Source organism: Melospiza melodia, chromosome 9 (assembly GCF_035770615.1).
Source record: "Melospiza melodia melodia isolate bMelMel2 chromosome 9, bMelMel2.pri, whole genome shotgun sequence".
NCBI classification, from domain to species: Eukaryota; Metazoa; Chordata; class Aves; order Passeriformes; family Passerellidae; genus Melospiza; species Melospiza melodia.
In genome coordinates, this window is record NC_086202.1 from 18342719 (window position 1) to 18363223 (window position 20505).

General features: G+C 42.3%; 1 protein-coding gene across 1 annotated transcript; it reads right to left on the reverse strand.

The window, feature by feature from the left end:
* Positions 1-983: 983 nt before the first annotated feature.
* ZNF488 (zinc finger protein 488) lies at positions 984-19770 on the reverse strand. Its single transcript, XM_063162851.1, has 4 exons — positions 19723-19770; positions 8737-8959; positions 4283-4511; positions 984-2332 (listed from the first exon to the last, which is right to left on the reverse strand). Exons 2-4 carry the CDS (start codon positions 8950-8952, stop codon positions 1158-1160), a joined length of 1620 nt encoding a protein of 539 aa, XP_063018921.1. The 5' UTR covers positions 8953-8959; positions 19723-19770; the 3' UTR covers positions 984-1157.
* Between the last annotated feature and the right edge of the window lie 735 nt (positions 19771-20505).

Below are 20505 nucleotides of genomic sequence, written 5' to 3' on the forward strand. Positions count from 1 at the left end.
AAAGGCTAATTAGATGGCCTGCAGTAACAATAGACAGTGCTTCCTCCCACTCTGAGCAGTTTAAATTTACTGCTAAGACTCAGCAAAGCTCAAAAAAAAGTAGACAAAAGAAAAATGTCTCATGGACAGGCAAGAGAAAGAATATGCCACTTTCTTTTTTAAAAAGGTGGAATTGGCCCATGTAGAAACCAGAGGACAGACAAGGTGGTGCAAGGCAGTGCAATTCATGTACACCTGTATCATTTTGTGTTTCTCTTCTCAGAACTGAGCCTATCATCCACAATTAAAGTGTGCAGATTCTATCAGCAACTAATTGTAGCTCAGATACCCTAACTGCTTCCTTTGGTATATCCAAAACCTGAAAACCACAGGCTGAACTCTACTCCCATTAGATCTGTATGCCTACTAAAGTCACACAGGTCTTAGAGTGTTTGACAATAGCTCACATTTTGAAACAGACCCACATTGATTTCATTGTGTAAAAGACATTTCAAAAGCAGCAGAGCCTGGAACAGAACTTGGATATTCTGCTTTACAAGTTCCATCATCTTTGGCAGTCTGCCAGTCAGTTGTTGACAATCATAGATTTCAAACATTCAGGTCCCTTTGAAAGCCAAGGAGATGGTAAGATGTCAGTTTTTAACTTAAAAAATTGGTGAAAGCTGATTCAGCTAACATAAAGGAGTAAGAGTCCACCAAAGCTGCTAGAAATAGTAACTTATCTTCTTTTGACATAGAAGCTCTGATTTTTCTAATGCTTAAAGCTTCCTCATTCAATGATGTGGTTATTATTTCTGTATTTATGTTGTACTGCACAGACACCAGCAAAACAAATATAAGCAAAGACAACTCTGTTTGCAAATCTATAACTTTGCCCCTACTCTGCAAATTAACACTGCATGTGGATTCTTTTCACTATTTTATTTCCTCAAAAATAGGTTGACAAGGGCTAGGTTGAGTTTTCAAAACTTAAAACCCACGCAGACTCTTGTAAACATTTAATATTTTTTCACAAAGCATCTATTATAAATTATTGTAAACAGTGATTTCCTGAAAGAAATTAATGTAAACTCAAAAAAGAAATGGATTTAAGTGAACTATCATTCCCTTCTTCATCCAACCTGCGGGGTCCCTTGGTGACATCTGCCTGCACAGCTCTAATTATGAGAAGTCATGTGCCGGGATAAATGATGGCGTTCTCGGAAGTACTCATGGCAAATGGGACACGTCAGCTTCTCCTCCCGCCTCCTCTTGCACTGGGATTCACTTGAGGAATGCTCTTTCTTGTGATGTGACCGCATGTGGAAGACTAAATCAGACGTCATGCGAAAGGACAGGTTGCATTTGGCACACCAGTTCTGGGCAGCCACTCCAAAGGAGGTGAAGGTGGGAGGAAGAAGAGTCAAGGAAGAGGAAGAAGAGGAGGAGGAGGAGGAAGTGGTGGTGGTGTTTTGTAATTGTCCTCCTGCTTGCTTGAGCCACGGTTCTGAGGTATATGGGAAAACACTGCTCCGAGTGATGCTTGTCTGCAGCATCTGAGCATTACACAAATCACTGACAAAGAACTTGGAATTGAGAAGACTGCTGCAGCACATGATGTCTGCGGTGGCAATGAAGCCAGACAGCTCCCCCAGGCTCTTTGTTGACTCACTCATGGGATGAGAGGAATTTACTGCAGCTCTTTCTGTTATGCACTTACTGGGCTTGCTGAAAGCACTCTTCTGTTCTCCTCGAGCTCTGGTGGGCCAAACAAAGGAGAAAGCACTACCAGAGGAGTTCAGCAGCACTTCCTTTGACACCTGCTCCTTACCAAGTGGGGCCATGCCATCCTCCTGCTCTGGCTCCTGCAGTCTCTCATTCCTCAGCTTCTCTTTCATCCTCCTGACCTCAGTGAAAGCACTCTGCTTCTGCTCTAAAGCATCCTTCCTAGCTGACTGCCTCCCTGAACTAAGCTTCCTTAAAGACCCAGCCAATGCATGCTCTCCCCCAACCTCTTCCTTGCCCCCACAGTTATGTTCCTCAGTCAAGTTATTGGTTTTCTCCAACAGCACTGTTTTCCTGCTCCTGTTGCTCTCAGCATCTTCAGATTTCGCTCTCCTTTCTCCAATAACACCATGAGCATCATCTTTACAAGCTGCCATTTTAACTTCCAGGTCCCTTGCCAGACTGTGGAAATTCGTGGTCTGCTCAGCTAGGCTGCCCTTTTCAGTTTTAGGGTTCTGGAAGTTTCTCCATAGCAGAGCACTCTTCTCTGGCACACAGAGGAAGCGGACATGGGACAGATAGGAATGCTCACATTTAAAGACTCGGTCGCACTCTTGGCATCTCAACTCTGCAGAAACAGAAAACAAGTGATGAGTTTTGCAAAGGTGGAATCATGGGTGGATGCAGATTCTGATCCTGTTATTGACACAAAAAGCCAGGAACACCTCGTGTCTTACAAGGTTACCCATGGTAAAACTAATGCCAGGGCAGGATCAGGGCCCTTCCTGCTATGCAAAATGGTTCATTCTTATTTGCTTCCATGCTTCCATGCTACTGGCAGAAATATTCCATTTAGACTCTCAAACCTAAATTTTATTACATAAAATGTAATTATATTACATAAAAGTACATAAAATGGCCAGTACACCATGATCTAGATAAAACCATTTAGATTTCATAATGATTTGAAGTCTAAACCCAGATTTGGGTCTACATTTCTTAACTAAGTCACTGGCTTTCATTCAAGATGAACGTTAAACACTATGTATCCAAGCAATAATGAGTTTTAGACCAGGATTTGAAGATTTTTACATGACTCTATTTTTAGGATACTCTGGTAGTTTAATACTGTTCAAAAGTCATCTGACCTTAATGCCTGAAGGCCTTACTCATGCTCATTTGGCAAGCTGTTATATGCCTTAAGGCACAAATGTCTATGGCACAGAAAATGATGTTCAAATTGAAACAATGTCAGTGATGGGCAGGAAGAATAAGGAACACTCTTTCCTTGTGGTCTTCAGACCCACTGCCCCTCTGGTTCTTTGGGATGATTGACTGCCCAGAGGGTACAAAATTCAGCAATCACACAAATATGGTACATCTTAACCCTTGTAAACTATATCCATGTCACGTTATTTCACAACACAGAAGTTTTACAATCTAAGTGATGCCAGACAGCACCTGAGGCCTGGGATACATAGGAAACTTCATAAATTGGTTGGGTAGAATTAAAAATTCCTAATTTGGGACTCAGCACAGCTTACATCACTTCACAAACTACAGAAGCTGAACTTTTTATAAGAAAATAAGGCTGCCGAAATGAGTGGAACATTAAACCTATGAGTTTAAAGTCTTAAGTCCAGATATAGTGTTTCTTGTGCAAGTAACACTCTTCCCTGGTAAATCCAAAGGGCTGGCAGAGTGTGTCCACACAGAAATTAACAGAATACGCTGAAACCAGCTGGAATGATTTAGTCAGTTCCTGCTATGAATGTGTCTGAATTAATTTAATACTAATTTACAGACAAGCACATTACCATATGAATTTGCTAACACATATCTTTATCATCCTCTACCTTTACTAACCAATCTATATAAACTTTGTTTAAATCAACTAAAGGGAATGTAGAAAGGGTTTTGTTCCAGTCTAACTAGGTAAAATTTGGAAAAAATGACAGCTAGAATCAGACTTGGTATGGACCTGACTAACTCGCTTGGTGTCTCTGTAATCTGGATTTTTAGTTTTGTAACAAATTCTAGGTCAACTTCTTTTGGAGCAATGAATTTTCAGCAACATCTCAGAAATTGAAGCTTGCTCTTTTCCTCATTTCTACTGTGTCCAACATTAAATAGGCAGACTGTGCTGCATGCAATACTGTTAGGTTTGTTATGTATTTTTAAAGATCTGCTCATTTGCAAGATTAAAACTGAACACTAGTCTACACCTGATTTGTCAGTGAGCTAAAAAAGGCCAATTTCCAACTGATACTTTAGACTTTTTAGGATTCTAAGTTATTGAAGTGCAAAGATTTCCATTGCATTGCTCAAGAATTTCAGCATGAATTCCTAGTGCACCATCCTCTGCTAGAAAGTACCAATGAGAATGGCATTAAGAACTGCAAATTGTTTCTTGCTCTGTGCCTCCAGCTCAAACCTCAAAGCAGAAGGTCTTTTCTCTTAGCAGACCAGCTAAGGATTTGCACATGTTATGTGTTATTACAAGACAACCACATACTAAAGAAGATGCAGACTCCCTTCTGTCCTCAGTGACCCCTGCAATCAGCAATTCAGTACTTACCATTCTGGGGCCTCTGAGCTTTTATCTCATTGAAACCCAAGAGGCTGGAAAGCTCCTCATCATACCAGACAAGCAGCTCCTCGTTTTTGCTGATTTTCCTGGTGGAGCGATAGTATAACTGACTGTTTTCCAAGTAAGCTTCCAAGTTCTGCTCCTTGCTATGGGCAGCTGCTTGTACAAGTCTCATCCAGGGCAGGCCTGAGGGACCGTGAACAGATGTGACATCCACCTGTGAGACAGGACACAAAGGAGGGAAGTCACAGGTCTCAAGGCCCAAAGCAAGAGTTCATCCAATCCAAGAACAAAGCCTGGTCTCTGCCTTGCACTGAGCACATATGACAAAGCTGTGAGCCCACCACACCTGCCAGTGTCACCAAATTATCAAAGGCATCCCAGGGAGAAGGCTTCCCCAGTGTAGGGGCTGAGAGCTCTGGGAATGCAGCTGTGTGGGAAGTAGGAGGAGACACCAATGTCCATGTGTAATCCCCATGGCAAAGCCTTGGTTTGTCAGTCCCTGTCCTGTGCACACCATCCCATGGGACTGTGCCAGGCGTGGATCACAGAGGTACAGGAGGTGGGATCCTCTCTAAGAAGGGGTCTCAATACTTGGGATATGAAAATGGGATATGAGTCAGGAGATGTGCCTGTGACTTGGGGACTGACAGTGTGCAGACCCCTGGATCAATGCAGTGTGAAACTGGGAATGAACATACACTCAGGACAGTTGCATGTGGAGATGTGGAGCTTTTCAGTGACCATAAGAGGATATGGATCAGAGGGTGCAAGAAAAGTAATTGTTATTTGATTCAATACCCCAAGTAAACATCTGCATGTATGTTTGGCTAGATTACATAAAATACAGATTTTAATATATGCAACTAAGAAGCACTTATATGATCTCTTTCCTTTTTTTCAGAAATAAAATTATATTTTACCTTTGCTAGATTAATTAAATTAATTTCAAGGTATCTAAACAGATAAACCTCATCACATCAATATTTTTGTTAAATAATTTCTGAGAGCTGCAAGGGGTTGATTTGCTTTCAATTTGTGGGCATGCAGATATACCAAACAAATTAAGTTTAGAAACATTTCTCAGGTCAGGCACTAAAAAGTTAAAAAAATAATATTAAGTCTATTGCCCAAATTAAATTTCTGTTCTGTGTGTATATTACTGCATAGTCCTAAATCACATATAATTGTTACTCCACAGGACTCCTGAGTCATTTAGTCACAGGTTGGCAAGTAAATAATGTAAGTACAAAACATTTGGTATTGTCTTCCTCACGCAGTGTGTGACTCCAGTCTTACTTACTTTAGTACACTAAATAAGGAATAATTTATTTCTTTATAGGTTTTTCCTTGGTGTTTACCACAGCAGGTCTGTGCCCTCTGCAACATTTGAAAGGGAATATTTTCATAGCTTGAAGGTTAAAACACAGGGTGATCAAAGGCAATGTTTATATGCATAAGAACTAATTTTTGACGCACTAAGTCATTGTTTAGAAAGGAAGAAGTTTGCAAATGAAAAATGTCTAATGACAAGTATGATCTAGATTTCACCCCAAGCAATGTATAGCTCTTTGTTTTCCACTAATTGCAGGGCAGCCATTCTTTGGTGTTTGGTACCAGAAACAATATTTTGGCTAACTATTTCTCTGGTTTTAACTGACTATTACCTACAGTGAAAGTTTGATCACATTAGTAGCTTGGATACAAGAATGAAACATTAAAAAACCATTAGGATGAGAGTTACTTAGCGTAAGAGAGAAAATAAATTAGCATGCCCTGAAACTGGTTCTCTCTAAATGCCATGGCAATTAACAATGATTGAGAAATACAAGTGCCTGACAGCAACCCAGGAACACCCACCCACACACAGAGGCTGTAACTAACAGCTATGACAGAGGCTGTCATATTTTAGTTGCTGTGTTTCAGAAATTCCGAGCAGCCACCCGGTGCTCTAAGCAAAGTCAAAGGGAGCACAGCTCCTCCAGGACTCCAGGGAAAGAGCTCAGTCAGCTTCAAGCAGGTGAGGAGGAGTACCGGATGTAAGATACGATCTGGGTTCTGCCAACTAGAATAATGAACTAGCTTTAATTTTTCCATGTGTCTAGAGACACTATAAACCCAGCAAATCCACCCTCTCCTGGAGGTGTCAATCGCCCAGAGGGACCCTTTGTACACAGATATGAGGTAAGGCCTTCACAGTCCAGCATCTCAGTCAGAGCTGGGCTGTGGAGGAATGTGGCTCCCTTGGGAGACGAAGAGAAGAGAAGAGAAGAGAAGAGAAGAGAAGAGAAGAGAAGAGAAGAGAAGAGAAGAGAAGAGAAGAGAAGAGAAGAGAAGAGAAGAGAAGAGAAGAGAAGAGAAGAGAAGAGAAGAGAAGAGAAGAGAAGAGAAGAGAAGAGAAGAGAAGAGAAGAGAAGAGAAGAGAAGAGAAGAGAAGAGAAGAGAAGAGAAGAGAAGAGAAGAGAAGAGAAGAGAAGAGAAGAGAAGAGAAGAGAAGAGAAGAGAAGAGAAGAGAAGAGAAGAGAAGAGAAGAGAAGAGAAGAGAAGAGAAGAGAAGAGAAGAGAAGAGAAGAGAAGAGAAGAGAAGAGAAGAGAAGAGAAGAGAGGAGGCAGTAAATCTCTTCCTTGAAACCCCCAAGAAGCTGTAAGGGGCAGAGGAATCAGTGAAAAGAGCTACCTGTGCCAATGGCTGCCAAGGCATCTTCTTTGCCCAAGTGTACAAACTGGGCCAAGGAGATCAAATTAAGGTCTCGAAGAAAATGAGGGAAAAAAGATTATGAAATTCTCCTTTGGTCTAAACAAAAAAGCCCAAGATGATTAAACCCTTGTTAGAAATAACATTCCCCAAAGTCTTGCTGGAGTGCTGATGAACAATAATGAACAGAAACCTCAGTTGCAACGAATTCACCTTGCCAATTCATTTTCATGTGTGCTCTGTTTGTACTACACCCAGCAGAGCAAAACTCATTTTTTGTTTTGCACTTCAGTGCCATGATGACAACATAGCATCATTATTGAATTTTTAATTAATTACTTCAAACAGTTAGGAGCCTAATGGTAGTTCCTGATTTCTGGGAGGTTTACTTTTAATTATGAGTAGTTAACAGGATATGGGACTACCAATTGCATCTGAAACAGCTACTTGCACAGAATTTCATGTATTTACTGCCAAAAGACAGAGATCTGAGCCAACTCAGGCATCCAATTTCATTGCTGCATAGCAATTACTTAGCTCAAGTGTAGAAAAACACTAAAGCCATCCCTCTAGAGGGCTCTTCCAATGTAGAAAACCTTTGAGGCTCTCTCTACAGTAATTCAAAACTCCCAGGAGAAATAAAGAAATATTCCAAAAATAAAGCCTTTTTTCAGGGCAGGTCTCTCTCCAAAGAGTTTGTTGGTCTCCTGGAGTATTAATAACACTGTCCAAGAAAGCAAACTTGTGCCAGAGACTCAAAACAGTCAGATAAACCCTGAAGCCTCTTCTTCTCCCTCTTAATTTGCTTAAAGCAGAAATGTAGAACAGGTTATCTGCCAACAACTGTATCTTCCATATTACACATGTGCCTTGGGATTTCTCTCCTCCAGAGTACAGAAATCTTAGGCAAACCTGGATCTCTCCCAGACCCATCCATGCCGTAGAATATGGGAAATTGGCTTTTCTCACACCATAAAACACCTTCCTGTCTTCATCTAGACCAACAGTGACTGAAAGGCACTCCAAGACCCAGAAAGTTGGGGTAAGTGGTCAACATGATAAACAGTGGCTATGAAACAAAAAAAAAAAAAAGTGGAGAACCAGAGCTTGAGAGCTAACAATCCATTGCAATCCTGGGGTTTCTGCCTTCCCTACAGTGATTGAAAAGTGTAGCTGTAACACAGACATACAGATCAAAGGTGACTTTAGGAAGTCCATGTACTAACAGCATAAAGTTGTGGCTGCCCAAAGTGTGTGTGGGCTAGTTGTCTGACTGCCATTGTGGTTTCACTTTCAAGGATAACTGAACACACTGGGGTAGCAGTTACCTAGATCAGTAAATAAATGCTGTGAATGTACCACCTGCATGAATCAGTGGCACAGTCTTCCCCCACTGTTCTCACAAGGCTGTCATACCTCCTGATAAACCTCCTTTGTCCTGAAAAAGCTGAACTAGAGGTTTCTAAACTATTTGTCCCCCTTCCCTCCTATTCCAAGTCAGATCTGAAGCAGGCCATCAATCATCAGCATAGAAGTGAGACTTTGTATTCTTCCTGCAAAGGGCAGAGTTTTCCTTAGGTCCTTCAGTCTACAGCTCATAAATCAGAAATGCACTGGTCCTTTCTTTGAGGGAGCTGTTACTTGTGCTGAAAAAAACAAAAACCTACCCCTTGCAAAATTACCTTCTCAGGGATGGTGTACCTCTTTTTGATAGGTCTAACATTACCCATTCCTATTTTTCTCATACCTTAAATACATAGTGGATGTTCCGTCTGTCAGAACATTTGAGAGCAATGAAAGCTACAGTGTCCAGCAGGGTGTTCTGGAGCATGCATGGTCCAAAAACAACTTCTTCAGGGATGTCTTGTGTGGTATGAACAGTAGCCAGTATGTCTGGAAAATGGTGATGCAGAAGCTTGTTGTCACTTGTCCAAAGGAATTTAGGCAAAGAGGTAAGTTCCATTATAAACCTGTAAAAAACACAAGAAATCACATTTGGCACAGAGATGAAGTAGAAGGTGGCATCACTACTTCAAATACAAAGATTTCCAGGATCTGTAGGTGAATTGTAAGAGTCTGCCAGGACATTGTTGGTTACAGAGTTTACAGCTTTATTAACATCCAGTTCAGAATGAGAAGGATTACTTTACACTAAACCAGTCTTAGGTTTGTAAACAAACTCTTCCTGGAATAGGCAGACAGTCCAAGTGTTCAACCGCTGCTCTCTACAGACAGGAGTAACAAGATTTGGGAAAAATAAGCAAAATTTTGAGTGAGTAGAACTCAGTATATTCTTAAACATATTCTCAGATATCCTTATTATTATTATTATTTTGTAGAAGTGTGAAGAAAGGTAGAGAAGGAGAACAGCAACAAAATAAAGCAAGACTTTTTGAAAAAGCTGTGCTTTTATTGCTTGAGTGGAACATCAGTCTAGTTTCTGGTTAAGCTGCTACGAAACCAGGAATAACCTGAGTCTTGAGTCTATCCAACCAGTATGCACAGAATTTGTGGAAATTCCTCAAAAGAATTATTTTCACCCTGCCTCAAAGTATATGTTGTCAGCTATTGTTGAGAAAATCAAATCAGATTATGACTCTTTGCATAGTGATAGTCCTAGCACAATGTTAGTAGAGATTCCTATCTTTAGAGGATAAATTTTCCAGCCCTGAATGTAGAATAATGTATTTGTCATTGTAGATGCAACTTCTGCAATATGAGCCACAATGTGAGAACTCAGTATGCAGCAAGGAGAAGACAGGCTTGAGTTATTTGTCATTCTAAGTCTCTCTGGGTTTCTAATAAAGATATTGTCATCTCCAGCTCCCAGCTGGAGGTCATGGAAAACCCCTCATTTATGCCATCAAGAGCTGGATCAGGTCCATTAGGCAGATAAAATTAAAGAGAACAGCAACAAGCCCTGAAGACGCCTTAGCCTAATAAATACTGAGATGGAAGGGCTGAAGATCTAGTCTAATCTTTCTCACTCTCTGACAGCAGAATTGATTTGTTACTCACTGACTCATGACTTAAATTGAAGTGGTATAAAGTGCTCAGGAGAGTTGCACTGATTTAACTAAATCAGTTTCTAAATCAGGGTAGTTAATTCAGTATAATTTATTCCTTGTAGGCAAGGTCTAAGACCCTACCCTAAAAATATTAAAATACATGGTCAGACATTCAGTATGTATAAACCCCAGAAGGAGGAAGGCCTAAACCAGACAACCAAGGCAAAGAGTGGGATAACACATGCCCTCAAGCATCCCTTAAAATCAATATGACAATAAAGTTTGTTTGTTTCTAAATTACTTGTTAACTTAATACGTGATCAGACAAAAAAATCCCCCAAACCTACATGTGGAAGTGCCAAAGTCTCAAAGTGCCACCCTGGCAGCTGTGGGAGCACGGAATTTGACTCTTGCATGGAAGGGTCACTTTTGTGAAAAGCTGTGAGAAGGATGTACTGTGATTACACAGCAGACGGGACAGTGACCGTCAGCCTTGCTCTAAACGCGCCGGGAAGATCCCTGTTTTCCAATCACGTGGCGAATGCACCATCTAGTGTCACATCTCAGCATCACACAGTGTCCCGTGAGCAAGCGAAGCAGGGCATCCCCATCTCTGCCCTGTGAGCAAGCGAAGCAGGGCATCCCCATCTCTGCTGCTGTCCGTGCATTGCACGGTCTCAGGCTCTGAGCACCCTGTCAGGCAGGAATCGGTTCTCTCCGGATTGGGTCATTCTCTCTGCCACCCTCTGCTCAAACAGCAGCTTGGGTGCCTCCTCAGCTACTGGATTTGATAGGGTCTGGTCAGAGTTATGTCAGGTAGGGAGAGTCATTTAAATCTACAGTGTTGGCTTTTTGCAGTGTCGGCTGAAGATGTGCTGCTGGTACTCAGAGTGGAGAGTGGGGATCCTCTGCATCATTAGAAGAAAAAGGGTGAAACTTTTTCTGCAGTCTTCAAATAGCATGAGAAAGCTCCTCCATCTGCATCCACAAGATTTCAGCTTCTGTCACTAAGCCAAGCTCATCAGCAGAGGGATAACAGTGAACAAACATGATACTGCTTTCAAACTGTGCTGCTACCTCTGCAAAGGGACATGCTGCATCCTGTGGGTTTTCCAACCTGCCCTCGTTCAGGGGTCTCCATTGCAAAGTGCAGATTCATCCAGGGCAGTACTGGAACAAGTCCTGCCTCCTGCACAGGTAGGGGGTGGTAGGGGGCTCTCTGGTAGCTGCTGCCCTTACCACAGAGAACTGAAATACTGCCAGAGGGCACCTGCTGGATTGTCAGAGAGGGTTAGCAGGAGTGTGACTACACTGTGGGGCAGAAGGCTGTATAATGGTCAATGCATACCTCATACCTTGAAACCACCACCAGAGATCTCAGAGCAGCTGAAATACAGCAGCAGCACCCACAACACTCAAAACAGACAGCAGAAATTAGCTAGGAAAAAAAAAGTGTAAATAGGCCAGAATACAAATCTGAAAAATCTGAAATACCCTTCAGTTTGGATGTAAGTTTGAACCTCTACATGTTTTTTATCTGGTTATAATCTAAAGCCAAAATTTCAGCCACAGTCAAGATGTTTAGAGGTTTTTTTAATAAAACCTCCCTTAAGTTTTCAGGAACTTCAGACTTGAGTCTGAATGAGAATTCTACACCAAACCAAGAACCCAGTACTTGAGTTTAATTATAAAATTTTGTTTCAATGACAATCTCACACTTTTGCCAACAGTCTTCATAGTCAAAGAAAATTAATTAAGAACTTGGAAACGGACTCATAATGAGAAATGGAGAAGGTATGCTACAATGCCTGCCATTTTAATTTGACAGGCTGAAGTAGGTGAATCACTCACATTCTTCCCAGTGAGTGAAGAGAGAAAATTCCCATAACAGAGAATGACTGTTCCCCATGACTTCACCCAACTGATTACTCTTGTCTTAATGCCATTGATCTCCACATTTTGACTGCCTTCTTTAATGAGCAATAAATCTGCCGTGCCTCCATTTCTTACAGATTCACTAGCTGTTGTACATATGACTTCACTCACTCTTCTCCTACTACATAACAGTTTACAGAACTGTACCACAGGCTTCATTGTGAAGGTCAGATCTTCAGCCCTACATCCTGCAGGCAATGATATGCTTGCCCCAAATTGCCAGAGCTGGGACGGCCATTGCTTCCCAGGATCCCCCCCATACAACATGATCTTGCTGTTCCCACTCAGGTTCTGCATGAGCAGTTCCTATCCCTCTGGAATTACCCACAGACATCTCTGAGAGGCTGAAATAAAATGAATATTTATAGTGCTTTAGTAGCACATTAGATTCAGATCACCTGTTATGGGTACTCCCCATATTCTATCTGTCACAGATGGGAATTCTTCATATGGATGAGTTTAGGGACTTGCTGTTTAATGGACTCTTCATCCTCCAGACAGTATCTGATACACATATACCATGTCCCTGAGTGATGGATTTTGCATCTTGATTTCTGGGAAGTGTGACAGATCTGTCAAAGAACAAGGACCCATGGGCAGGCAACTCCCTATGGATTATGCAATTCTGAATGTTCCATCAAAAAGCACATTAAATAGATGATGCTCACAGCAAATGCTCCCAGCCTGCTTGCCTCCAGAGCAGCATACAAATTGCTAGTCAACTTTTGGTTTCCTGAGTGTTCTTCCAAGCTGGAACTCTTAAAATAGCCTTCTCCTAGTCTCTCACCTTTCCTAGCACTTGTCTAGCATCCCATTAACTAATTAAGGTTACAACTTCTACCTTCCTGAAATGTGTTTACATAGCTCCTGTACCTCATGAGAGAAACATGTTACCAGAGAGGAAAATAAAGAAATTTTCAGATCCCTGGTTTTCTACTGCATGGCCTTCAGATGTCACTGCAAGCTCTCCTAAGAAATGTCTGGAAATTCCCAAATGTAGAAGCACTGAGTTGAGCAAGGACTCCCCTGAATTCTATTTTCAGAGGATTTGACCCGATTCTCCTTGCCACAATGACCACACTGAACTGTGGCATCATTTGGAGCTTCTTAGTGGCCCTAAAGGCACTGGTAGCCCTGCTCAGTACTATGATCAACTATGCAAGTGGGAAGGAAACAAACTAATCACATTTGCAAGAGGGGAACGGTTTCATCCAGAAATTATTTAGCTAGTTCTGCTCTTCACAATCAAAAACACAAGCAGGTAATAAAAAGTATTTATTCAAAATTCATTTGATTTTCAAAATTGTCAATAACTACTTCACTTTCACCTTTACTTCCATTTTAACTGTAGATTAAATTGCATATATTTATATCACTTTCAGAGCAATTATCCTAGCTGGGAAAAAAATGGCACAGAAGATACTCTTAAAAAAATAATTGAAAGTATTTGATCCTGGAAACGATCACCCCACTGTCTTCCCAACCATTTCTGTGTCTACTCCAGACTTTCTCCAGAGCAGGGGTTAATGTAAACACTACAGCTCTGCATTTCCCATGTCAACAAAACTGAAAGCCAAAAAGGAACAGAAATATTAAATGGAGCCATCATTTCCTTCACCTTTTAACTTACTCCTTTCTGCTCCAAAGTGTGATGGCATTTTCCCTGAAGCACATAACCTGTGACAGTGCCACTGCCAAAACTGCCTTTGATTTCAATAGCAGGTCTGTCGGCCTGAGGAATCCATGATCAGACGTGCAGTGTCATGCACAATAAACTACAGATAATAAAGGAATTGAGCTGATGCAGACAGAGTGGTTCTGTCTGCAGAATTTATTATTTTCTGTTGTTATAAGGAACTGAGGATTCTTTACATATGAAGGAAATTTCAATGGAATACAAAATAGAAAAGTGAGAAAATCTATTCTTGGGTTTTATACAATTGCTTTTCTTCTATACCAGGTTTTCTTCTCCATTTATTTAAGCTGTGAACTGCAAAGCAGAAAAATAAAAACTAAAACTGAAGGAAACTGGCAGGGAATCAAATAAAAGAATGGAGAATTCTTGCTTTAAAAAATAATCCCAGAACCCATGAAATAAATCCAGAAACTAAACCCTGTTTCCTAAATTCAGTCACAAGCTGAGAAGTCCTTTATAAGCATAAAAAGTCTAAACAAGTAATTTCTTTTACTTCATTGCTACTGCAAGACACAGTTTATGTGCTTCAGCTTGTATGCAAGTCAGGTGTCTTTCTGAGCACAAAATGATTTCTTTGCACCTTCACTGCTGAAAATCCCACACACATGAAGAAAATTGTACAAAAACACTTGGGAGATACAGCTATGTGTTGCCATTCCCTGCCTTTCTGGGATGAAGAAAGCCATCCGGAGGTTTGGTTTGTTACCCCTCAGACAGATATTATACCCCTAGAAAAATATGCAAAGATCTTGGATTACCTGGGAAACAATTTCTCTGGATTTTAAAAAAAACTAGTCATATGTCACTCATTTCTGAGTCTCAGGTTTAGCAACCTGTCCATCTTTGAGATGGACATAAGACAATACACCCCGAATTTCTGAGCTTTGATTATGCTCTTTGCTCTTCCCATTGTTACTGGTCACAAATTTGGATCCCAGCAGTGATCCTGCAGAGAAGCAAGAAGGTGACAGATCCAGAGGTCCCTTTCCTGCCAGTGAGCCATGTCACATCCATGGATTAAGAACAGCCCAATTAGCACTGACGAGGTAAATGAGAGAACAATAATTAAACCTGTGGAGACTGGAATTTTAACCTTTTTTTTTTGCACTCCAGGGCTACAGTTGGGGCATATTTTGAGGACCTCTCTTCTCAGTTCCTCACAGCTCTTGATGTACTGCTCATCTAACAGTTCTGTTCTCCTGGCATGATTCAGTCACACTTGCCTGATGTGCTTACCTGAGCTAGGCATCTGGCAAGAAGTACAAGGAAATACAACTATGCATCAAGGAGGAATTTGCTGACTGCAGAGATGAACAGAATCTGGAAGAATGGAATACAATCGGGACTGAACTAGCCTGATGCATGGAAATGGTCTTCCCTTGGCATTCCAGGCCACCCCAGCTTTCTTTCTTCAGACTTCTCTGTACAGCAGCTGCAAAACTCTAACCTGCCAAATACCTAAAAATGAGCAGAAATAGGGAAGTTCACTGCCTAGATTGTTCTGGAATGATGAGAAGGCAGCTTGAGGTGTGGAGTTTGGTGTCTAGTTTGAGCTTTTAGAAACTGGGCCCTTATGGAGTGAATTTCATTGTGAATTAGAGACCTTCAAGTTTATGGGGTGCTCATGACTTTGTTATTGTATCATCCCGATACCTTCAGGGAGCAGCTCTCCTGTTCTTACTATTTTAAGGCTGTGTGGTCTTCAAATTTTCTTCCATCATCTGAAATCCCCAGTACGTGCAATGTAAGCTGACAGCTTTTGATGAACCATCATTATATCTTGGCTGGATACCCAGCCTAGTGAATCATGAAACTGCCAAATCTTTTTATTTATGAACAATCTCTCAAACTTCTGTGGGAATAATGAAGAAGACAGAGCTAAAATCCCTGATTGGAAATTAACAAATACCTCAAGCTCCACATTTGCTTTCAACAAGTCTTGTGACATACAGGAACCATTGGGAAGTGGAACCTAAAAGAAAAGCTTTCAAGTTTGTTCTTATTTTCTCTGAGAATAGGGAAGTTGAAGTGGCCTCTCCCCTGATGCATGGTAGCTGCCTCACAGACACACAGACCTCCCTCTCCAAAGCAGATGAACATTACATCACGTCTCTAAGACCACCACAAGGATGCAATTTCCAGTCTTTACCTGATGTCAGGTACAAAATGCCTGGGATTGAGCATCATATTTGGTTTGATGAGAAAATAACTGAGATTTGAACAAGTCCCAGCAGATGCACATACTCTCACCCCACTGGCTCTCAAATGGCAGCCCAGCACCAAACTTCCCTATGGTTTTTGGGATTTCCACACTGAACCCCTAATTCTACTTCCACTCTCTTCCATGGCCAGAAATGTGGTAGGTAGGAAAGGAATGGGCTATCCCACACAGCTGGAAAGCCTGGTTAATACTCCCTTGCTGGGATGTGTGATGCAACAGTCTCTGCACAGTTCCACATGAAGCCTCCTTGGATTTAGCTGGAGGTTTGGAATCTGGCAGAACATGAACAACAGGGCTACTGAGGTCTCTGTTCCATCTCATCCGGTGCTCAACCACAAGAAATGCAGTGCAGGCACTGGGAGAACTCTTCATACTTCAACCTGGACAATGAGCAACAGTAATAACGTGCTGCATCCATTGGAAAGGATGAAGTACATTTATTTTCTACAATGCTAGTGGTTCAAACAGACTGAGTCTAGGAATTTGGCCTCATGATGCATAAAATGTCAATATTCCTTTCCAGTTGGGTTGGTCCCAAAGACAGAATGAATGCCTCTGTCTGGCACTGTGTCTGATCTAATGAATCCTGTTAGATGGTACTGAGCTGTACAAGTCACTCATAAATCAGACAATCCACCTGTGCATAAAGAGGAGATGACTATAGCTCCACAGTCTACTGGCTTTCAAAGACTTTATTTTTGTGTGAAGGGCTGACTCTTCACTGGCTTACAGCTGTTCTATTTACTGAAGCAGTGCATTTATCCACCACTTCACTCTTGTGGTTTCAAGGCCTAAGACCTAAAAAACAGGGTTTCTGTAGGATAAAGGAAAAATCTGGGTTTCTATAGAAAAAAATGGAGCTTATTTTAATTTTTCATCCAGGACTGAGGAATATCAAACTGTGAATGTTATGAATACATAATTTCAACTGCTTATACAGCTGCACATGCCATACACTGTATGGATACATTTCAGTTCAGAGCTCACAGTATCTCATATCCAGGCCTGAATTGTGCTGGTGGTCACCTCAGGACTTGGTCTGGTTTTGCACCGGCTGCTCTGGCACTGTTCACTGTTCAGCAATTGACATAATGCTCTGAAACATCACAGGAAGTTCGAATTTTGCAGGGACATCCAAAAAGAACAGAAAGCAAATGTTATTCCATGAGAGGGGGAACAAAGAAGGCAACCATTCATCTGTCACACAGTCTAGGAAAGTTACTTGTCACACAGATGCGTGTGCCTGCTTTGAGCAAAATCCTTGATTCACATAAACAGCAGCCCTGACCACAGTAATCTGTGTTTATACGTTTGTTCTGACATAGATCTGTGCATTGGCTCCTTCACCCAGGCATCCATGCAGACAAAACCACCATTCCCTGTATGCAGCCACAGAAAATGGAGAAACAACAGCCAACCAAACAACATGATCCAAACACAAACAGCATGAATGAAACACAAACAGGCTGAACCAAACACAAACACACTGAACCAAAATGTGTAACTTGTGAAAACAGTCATAAATATTTGTCTTCCATCTTCATACAATTCACATTGATGTCTCTTTTTCAGAAATTCTTTAAAGTTACATTATCTGGTTCAATTTAAAGATATATTAAGATATGCTCCTATTTAAGAGTCCTACTATTGATTTTGGCAGCTTTAAAAAATGTAATATCTGTTCAAATGTTTCTTTCTGACAGAAAAGCATATACATGTGGTATGTAAGCATATACATAAAGATGGAAACATTTATACACACATACATGTCTTCACAGCTGAACATAGCTCCATACATACACCTATTTAAGCCATACATACACCTGATTATTTTTTGTGATTTTTTCATAATTGTTCATAATTTGTATTTTAGAAGAAATATTTTTAAACAAAGATCAGTTACTTCCACATGGCTGGTGCTGAAGATTTCTTCAATAGTACTAAGGGGCATTAACTTACATTAATCTTACTTACATTTGTGCCAAACTTACTACACATGATGTCAACTCCAATAAGAGCAAGTGACAGAGCTGAAGGACACTATGCAAGGTGAAATTGTGGGAGGCAACATAAATAAGTTAGTTTTTGCTACAATGAAACCTTTTAATTGAAAGTCATTTTGCAAATTAAAGTCTTACCCAAAACAGTTTGTTCTCCAACAAAATATTTTGCTCTTTGACCTGGTGTTTATCAATAGCAGGTAACGTAAGACTGTGCTGCAGGAAAATTATATTAACAGAATCACAGCATTACAGACATGGAAATATCCATCTGTAAATACTAGGATTTAGCCAGCTAATTTCTTTTGCAAAATCTTTGGTACACTCTGTAATTCTTACCCATAATTTATTTTTGTACTTTCTCATCTGGTTATATTACATTCAGCTAACGGGATCTAAATATTTTGACTTTATATTAGTATTTCTATGGCTACAAAACTATTTTCTCTAGAAAATTAGATCTCTGTAGAGTTCCATAAGGCAGCTTTATTTTGCTTTGAAATACTAGAAATTTATTAAATACAAAAAATAATTGCATTTTCAAATAACAGTTTATGCTTTGGTGTAGTTTTATACATTAAAAATCATAAATTTAATCACTCTACTGCCAAAAAAAATTCCTCTATTCCTCTCTCTAGTACCAGTTATACTTAATCACGGTAACAAAAGCTGTCAAGTGCTACATTTTTAAAAGCCAAAAATAAGGGAAAACTCCTGAGACGTAATTGATTATTAAATGCGGAATTTCATGCATGACTACAACTGCTTTTTATGTGAAAGCAACTGTACTAAAAATATAAAACTATTAAAAAATCTGATCCTCCATCAAATTTCTTTTGACATTTCTTTGAACTAGTAGCTGTTAGTTCACAGAAAAAAAAGTCATTAATATGCTTCAAACATTTTCAGTGGACTGAATTCCTACAAAAACCTTTTAATGTAAAGATTTGCAAATTTAAAGATCAATGTGACATTTTAAAGTGACAGCAATAGCAGCTCCTAACTCAAGTAAGAAATTTCTACTACATGGATATCCATGATATAAGGAATACACACAAACAGAGAATAACAATGTGAGCTATTCCAAACAAAGTTCATCAATTTCATAAAAGCAATTAGACCCTAGGTAAGTACCTAGAACAGCCACGATGCTCGATCACCTGTCGAAGTTGGAAGGATGAGGAGCGCTGTAACCAATAAAAAGAGCAAGTGATGCTCGAGAGCTCTCGGCGAGAGAAGAGAGCCGGGAGGGAGGAAAAGCGCGACTGCCGGCGGGGCTGCCGAGGGGGACCCGCCTCCCCCTCCGCTCGGCACGGCCCCGGCAGCCCCGGTGGGCACGGCCCCGGCAGCCCCGGTAACCCTGGGTCGGCATGGCCCCGGCAGCCCCGGTGGGCACGGCCCCGGCGGGCATGGCCCCGTCAGCCCCGGGTGGGCACAGTCGCTCTGCCCGGGCCCCTCCAGCCGCACTGGAGCGGGCGGCAGCACGGCCAGCGCTGGGCACCAGTCAGCAAAGGCCACCTCCGTGCCCTCACCTGCTCCCCGGCCACTCCCGGCCCCGGGGCAGCCCAGCCCTGTCCCCGTCCCCGGGCAGGTCCCGGCCGTGCGGGAGCGCGGGGGTAGCCCCGGCCCGGTCCCGGCAGCTCCGCGGCTCCGGGAGCGCAGCCCGGCCGGGCGGGACGGACGGTGCTGCTCCGCTTCGCCGCGCTCTGCAGGGGCAGCGGCCGCGCTGTCCCCCGCCCGGCCCCTCTGTCCCGGCCCCGCTCACCTGGGGGTCCCGCTGCAGGGGACGGGCGATCTGCGGCGCCGGGGGTCCCGCCGCGCCCCGTCCCTCTCCCAGGATCCCGCTACGGCCAAGTGCCCGCGGAGCCCTCACCTCAGCTCACCCCACCGCAGGGGCCGCCCGGCCCCCCGAGAGCCGCGCCGCAGCCCCCGCCGCCGCACCGCCCCAGCACGCCGGCACCCTCCTCCCGCCGCGGCTCCCCGCCCAGAGCAGACCCCGGGAAACGCCTACCGCAGCTCCTGCCCCCGACCCCCGCCGCCAGCCAGGCGCCCCCTCCGCCGGGAGCCGCTGCCGTGCCGCCCGCGGGGCCCGCAGCCCTGGCCGAGCAGAAGGCATCCTGCGGACAGCAGCGCGGGGGAGCCACGAGGTGGACGGGATTCCCCCTTGTAACGGGACCATGAACCGAGGAGTTTCTTTTAAAGTTGGGGAGGGGAAAACCATACACACGCACGCCGAAATAAACCAAACAAAACCATCTCCAAAGCCGCCTTCCCACTTGTCCTTTAGATCATCTGACAACGCTTTTGAATAGAAGGCTCTTCTAGGAGCTGCAGGTATTGACAAGAGCCGCTTAAAATGAAAACAACTGCTTCGTAGAAAATACTCGCAGGATAAAAATTAGGACTTTGAGGTATGAAACGATTTGTGGCACAGCTGGTATGTAAAATAAAACCATCAAACGTCTTGTCATAATCAAATATACCCTAAATCTGGACTAGCGACATTGCTTTTGAAAGATGTCGTTCCATATAAATGCCTTTAACGCCTGGTAGAAAATTTTTATGAACATGTTGACAAATGAAATAACCCAGGTTATTTGATTAGTGTCCATGTAATCTGAATATGGGCTTGTATCAGGAAAAGAAACGTCAACCC

Coding starts and splice junctions, on each gene's coding strand:
- ZNF488 (XM_063162851.1), bottom strand. CDS start 8,952: ATGGAACTTACCTCTTTGCCTAAATTCCTTTGGACAAGTGACAACAAG. Junction 4,512..8,736: donor ACATCCACTATGTATTTAAG/GTATGAGAAAAA, acceptor CCTGTCTCACAG/GTGGATGTCACATCTGTTCA. Junction 2,333..4,282: donor AGCTCAGAGGCCCCAGAATG/GTAAGTACTGAA, acceptor CTGTTTCTGCAG/AGTTGAGATGCCAAGAGTGC.